Genomic DNA, 6307 nt, shown 5'->3' with positions numbered 1-6307 from the left:
GCAGTTTTGTTACGGACATTGTGGAGTACATGCTAACGAGCTTGCAGATCAGTATGCGACGCAGACCATGGCAACCGGACAATACACGGAGCAAGGAATCGCACCTTTATGGCATACGGATCTGCTGACATGTTTTACTACCCAGCTCACCAACAAGTGGCGTAGTACCCTTCGTCAAGACACTCATCGCTACTTGCTTTGCGGCACAAGGCCACCAGATCTCAGCGGTAAGGACCTGATCACTCAGGAAGTTCTACACCGTCAGGAACTGGTTCACCTCGCAAGGGCAAGGTGCGGGGAATCTGAGCTCTGGGGCCGACTATACTGGGCCGTGAGAGATTGCACGAACCAATGCCGATTCTGCAACATCCCACCGGAACAGTCTGCATATATGCGCTCTAACAACGATCCAACTGCACCGGGGACGGACACTGTTCCCCCGTCGGCGAGGGAGGAAGACTTCTCTCCAGTAAGCAGACGGACCCTCACACGCCGTCGGAAGGAGAAATGTCCGCACTGTGATTCCACATTGACGGGATTCTCGGGTCTCGTCAGTCACTGTCGGTCATTTCTTCCGGAACATCCTCCACCGCTTCCCGAGCTCAAATGTGATTTCTGTGACATGGTTTTCCCCACACGGAGAAGCACCGCACCGCACAGAAGTCGCTGCGCACACAACCCAGACGCCACACGGCATCGAAACAGCAGTGCCAGGAGGCGATCTCTGCTGCCGCAGGATCAGCCAGCTTCCACAAGCACGCCAATCGGCCCGCAGGAAACCTTGCACCATCTGCTTCTAGAATGTCCAGGCACCTTGGCTGGGCGTCAACGGCTGGGCATTGAACAGGACCTTCGCCTCGGAGAGTTCTCTCAATGGCAGTTGCTTCATAGCAGGAAACTTTTGTCGTTGCTCGACCACCTCTTCGGCACTCATATGGCATTGTATAGCTAGACGCGCTGGTAAGAGTAGAAAAAAAAAAACAAGCGCTAAACGCTACTGTGAAATTCGAAAGCACTGAAAGGACCAACAACAGCACACACACCGCCCACACACACACACATATTTATATGCTCTCACGCGTTGCTGCAGTGAAGGCACCCCGCACCCAATACCGTCGATCCGAGTCCCGCACCATCACGGAGAGCAACACGTCCGAGACGAGGCCTGAGTTTGCCTTTGTTCGGAACACAAAAGTGGCTCCGACACCACCCGAAAAAAGGTCCAAGCCTGTCACCGAGCCGAAGGAGGATCCCGTTGATGATGCGATGAGTGGTTCAATAAATGTTGAGTTACTGCAGGGAGTCGATCTATTTGTGCCGCAGACGACGCTGGTGCAGTCGAAGGATGGGATTGTTCCAGTTACGACGAGGGATTCGTTTGCCTCACCCTCTCCTGTCAGTGCTGGTGGAGTAATTGCTGCTTTCGCCGAGGGTCACACGGATGCCGAATATCAAGGTGGTCAACTAAGTGAGCCCTTTTCTTTTGACGTTGTTGCGAGGTGCATTGGCTCTGCGTGGGATTGGTCCACTGTTGTTGGTGAGGTCAATGAAGGATGCATGGAGGGCACACACTGTGCCTGGTGCAGCGGAGGGAAAGGAGAGTTTGGGTGTTGTGCGGCGGAGCACAACAACTACGAAGGGCCACGGAGTGTTTCCTCTTGCGGGAGGCTCTGATGTGTCCTACGAAGGTGTGTGTTGGAGAGAGGGCGGCTTGGAGCTGAGACTGGTTGTGGGTGATGTCACGAATCCCACGGGTGGCAAGCGGAGTGGACGCATCGAATGGGGCGACCCCAAACCACTCTCGAAACGGATCTCTTCTGCTTCTCACGAAGGTGACTGGACGGAGTTCATTGCTTCTGGTGGCGCAGCTGTTGTGATGGAGGATGGCACGTTTGTGTTTCCTCTGATGGCGAAGAATGAGGCAGAATACGTTTGCTCCATGATCATTTGCTCGACGGACAGCGGCAGTGCCTGGGCGCTCTCTGAGGACATTTCCCCTGCGGAATGCCTTAACCCCCGCGTCACCGAGTGGGAGGGATCACTTCTCATGATTGTTGACTGCGAGAATGGCCGGAGGGTGTACGGGTCGCGTGACATGGGGACAGCGTGGACGGAGGCCATTGGGACACTCTCAGCCGTGTGGGTCAACGCACGATCAGGAGTCTCGCAGAAGGAAGCCTGCGTGTGGATGCCCTCATCACCGCGACCATTGAGGAAAGGAAGGAGGGTCATGCTGTGCACTCAGAGAGGGCATGCCTCGGGGAAGAAAAGGGCCACTGCGCTCCACCTTTGGGTCACGGACAGCAACCGCACGTTTTCTGTTGGACCGGTTGCCGTGGACAATGCTGCGGATTGGTGCTCGCCAGCACCCTGCTGCACTCGGATGGCAGTTTGCATCTTTTACGACGGAGGGGCAACGGTGAATGCCGTGTCATCTCACTTTCCCGCCTGACGGAGGAACTGAGTGCAATCAATTCCGTCCTCAGTACCTGGGCGCAAAAGGACATTTTCTTCTCCAGCTTGTCTACACCCACGGCGTGTCTGGTGGCAGTGATTTGTCCGATGCCGCCAGTGATGACACGTGGAACGACGAGTGCCGTTGCCTGCATGCGGCAGTGACGGAACGCAGTGAAGGACAGCGATGGGTTACAATTGACGGGACTTGAGTCCAGGGCAATATGGCCTGTGAACACTCGGAGTGATAAAGTGCGTCATGTATTTTTGAGCCACCACTTCACACTTGTGGCGTCGGTGAGCATAGAAGAGACTCCGACTGGGAACACGCCTCTACTGACTGCGGTGCTGGCGCACACTGCGTCCAATCATACTATGGGACTGTCGTGCAGCCACAATAAGAAGTGGGAGACGGCGTTCGAAGGCAAGACAACAACACGGAGCAGCAATCGGGAGCCGAGGAAAGAATACCAAGTGGGACTCATGCTGCAATGCAACAAGACCTCTGTGCACATTGATGGTCGGTCGCTGGGAGAGGAAGAGGTGCTGTTAGCAGGCGAGAGGCCACCTGAGGTACTGAGGGTTCGCTTTGGTGCGTGCGGTGGGCACGAATCTCGTTTGACGGTGACGGACGTCTTTCTGTACAGCCGCCCACTGAATTCCACTGCGATGCGTGCACTCAAGGACAGCGTCCCCGCTCCGACGAGAGAAGCGGCTCCGACACCGCCCGAGAGGATTCGAGTGGTTGACAGCGTCAGTGAGCACGTTGCTGGGGATATTACCGAAGGGAAATGAATGGGCGCGACGCCCCTGGAAACGAATCCCTACTACAAACAGTCACCTCACAGGGTGTGGAGCGGCTTGAGTCCCGACGACCGCCTCGCCTCTCTCAACGAAGTGAAATTGACACTGCGTGATTTAGGCGGTAACAACACCGTGCGTGAGTGACTGTCTTGTGTGTTGCTGCTTCTAATGGGATTGTGTTTGGGTGGTGGCAGACTTCTGAGCCACAGAGTGTGGATCCGCGGCTTCTCACCTAGAATACATGCCGCATTGCCCGCGCTTTTTTACTTATCTTTTATTTCTTCAATGTTTTTACTTTTAAATGTCTTTTTAATGCAGTTCAGATGTAGTAATAAGTACTGTTGTTTTTCCTTTACGTAATGTCCGGCTGATGCACACTGTAATGAGCGAAGTGTTTCCCGCTCTTGCTTGCTTTTCTTTTTGCCCACACGTTGTGCCGGCCCTGCGGCTGTGGAGTCCCACGGACTGCACGGAACGAGGATTGGAAGAACAGGCCGGATGCCGCGTGAAATGTTGGGGATGTTGTGTGGGCTGGTGAAATAATAATGCAATCTGTTTTTATTCTTTTAATTTCCCTTTTCCTTCTTGGTGCGGGCAATATGTATATACACAAACACACAGTCGTATTGTTGTGGTCGACAAATGAAATAAAAGTCCTGCAAAATCAATTTTTCCATTAATTTGTTGCTTTTGGGAGTCATGCCGGACTCTCGTCTTTTTTATTGTTTCTTTCATCCCTGCGGCTTGTTTCTGTAGTTACCGTATCTGCTGTCACTTTGCGTCTCTGCTTCCTGTTGAGTGTCCCTTTGCTGGCTGTGCTGTTGACATGCCTCATTTTTTCTTTCCTGCTAGAGGCACTGATAGTCCGCGACGACGATTGTTTGTGTTCCCCATTGCGATGGCACGAGGGTGACTGGGCGCCGGCCTGCTGAGTGCACTCGGAGGAGAGCGGACTGTGTGCGCCGTGCCTCACTGTGAGTGTGGGACGCCACTAGCCGTGCGGAGAGAAGTAAATGGCTGTGCGGTATTTAATTCCAATGTGTCGGGGAAGGGAGAAGTGAAGGACAGCGCCGTGGAGTTGGATGCGTCCCGTCCCTCTCGTTGCCGCCGTGTGTGTGCTGTGCGCATGGCACTACCTTGCGGTGCGGCGTGGATGGCGTTGCTTTTTCGTGCCCTCGTATGTTTGTTGGGTTTCTCCATTCCATGACACCGCTCTTGTGTGTGGGACAGTGAATGGAGTGGAGATGTATGAGGGTGGCCGTTGTTTCCGCACATTTGCTTCTTCCACACACGTGGCACCACTCGGCAGTCTCTTGCAGCACCCAAGCCGTGGATTGGGAGGATGTGAAAGTCCGCTTCAATTACAAGGACGAAAAGATGCGGCGCATGACGGCCAACCTGGTCCGCGTGTGGTCGCAGTGCATGGAGCACGTGCGCCAGTACTTGTTGGGCGTTGCGCTCATGATTGTGGAGGAGAGGCGGCACGACATTGTTGCGCTGTGTGTGTTGCGCGGCCGTGGCATGCCGGCGATTGTGAGGGACGTGGAGGACACGGAGCTGCTGGACTGAGGGAGGTGGCGTACGTTGTGGCGCAGCGGGAGCGCATGACGGCTGCGTGTGGTGGAGGGGCGCGTTTTGAAGTGAGCGTGGCGTGCCTGTGAGGGACTGAGAGGGAGTAACAGCAACAGTGACTGTGGGAGTGTGAGGAACGGTGCAAGGCGAGGAGCGCTCCTCTTTTGTTTTGATTGTTGGTGAACCGCACCTAACTAATTGTTGTTGTGCGTGACTCTCATTGCTGGATGGGACGGTGCGTGGTGTAGCGGCCGTGACTCTTTTTTTGCTTTCACTCTGCATTGACGTGTTGTTAGTTTGTGCTGAAGGCTGCACGCAAGTGACAGGAGTGATGGCGATGATGATGGCTGGCCGTGTGCTGCTGGTGTGTGCCCTCTGCGTGCTGTGGTGCGGTGCCGGCGGAGGTTGTGAAGAAGGGGAGGTTGCAGTTGTTGCCGGTAGTCCTGGGAATGTTAGTGTAGTGACACCGAATTCACAACTTGAATTGCCACTACTGGAAGGTCAGGCATCAAATATACAATCACCAAAAGTTGGAAAAGAACTTCCCACTGTTGCGGGAGTATCTTCGGAAATAACTGAAAAAAATAATGCAGGAGGAGGAGGAGGAGAAAATGAAGAACTTCAAGAACGCCAACGACAAGGCCAAGCTGGTGGAATACGTCATGATGGACAAGATGGAGCACACAAAGAGGAGGATCGGCAAGAAGAACAAGAGGAAACTAAGAAAAAAAGAGTAAAAGACCAAAACAGCCATGAAAGCGATCCAGTGAAATTGGCAGAGTTGCCTTTAAACCAAATAAAAGACTCACCGTCACATTCATCGAATGATGTTGAAAAGAGCGACAAAAAGATATCCGGAATTGCCACTCCACTAGGAAATGGAGATCAACTGCAAGATGCATTGCGTCCGTTGCCGAATGCATCAACAACACTTTCAACGGAGGAAAATACATCATTTTATTCTACTGGCAGCGGTGGTGATGACAACAGTCACGAGAAAAATAATGACGCGAATAATGCCCCACAGTCTTCTTCCACCGGAATAGAACAACAAGACACGGAACCTCATGGGAAAAGTATTACTTTCACAGACAGCGGGGAAGCATCAAAATTGCCAGTCACAACCGTCACCAAAACAAGCGATACGGTGGCAGCTGGCGGCACTCCCTCAGCAGCCATGGCCTTGCAGCATAACACTGGAATGGAGGACATTCCGGCCACCCCTGATTCGAGCCAACCATCCACTGGAGGCGCAGAACAACCCAGTGCGACTCCCGATCGTGAAGAGGCATCAGACAGCACAGAGAATGGGATCTCTCAGAGTGCAGGATCAGCAACAGAAGCAATGACGACAGCCAAAACAAATGATACGACGACGCCTGTCGACAGTGACAGCAGCACCGCGGTCTCCCACACCACCTCCTCTCTTTTGCTTCTTCTTCATGCGGCTGCGGCTGCGGTGGTGGCCGCGTGAGAG

General features: G+C 53.7%; 1 protein-coding gene and 2 pseudogenes across 1 annotated transcript, besides 1 other annotated feature; all 3 read left to right on the top strand.

Moving 5' to 3' along the window:
- Positions 1–6307: a sequence feature (areas not merged during assembly with more than two copies in the genome that could not be assigned to a particular haplotype).
- On the top strand, positions 1069–3249 carry Tc00.1047053507437.30 (annotated as a pseudogene).
- Tc00.1047053507437.21 lies at positions 4341–4919 on the top strand (annotated as a pseudogene).
- Positions 5162–6304, top strand: Tc00.1047053507437.10 (mucin-associated surface protein (MASP), putative; the record flags this gene model as incomplete). Its single annotated transcript, XM_799517.1, has 1 exon — positions 5162–6304. The coding sequence occupies one exon, from the start codon at positions 5162–5164 to the stop codon at positions 6302–6304; it is 1143 nt and encodes a 380-aa protein (XP_804610.1).

The sequence above is a fragment of the Trypanosoma cruzi genome (assembly GCF_000209065.1).
Source record: "Trypanosoma cruzi strain CL Brener chromosome Unknown tcruzi_1047053507437, whole genome shotgun sequence".
Classification (NCBI taxonomy): Eukaryota; Euglenozoa; class Kinetoplastea; order Trypanosomatida; family Trypanosomatidae; genus Trypanosoma; species Trypanosoma cruzi.
Note: the sequence above shows the minus strand (reverse complement) of the source record. Positions and strands in the feature narration are given on the sequence as shown.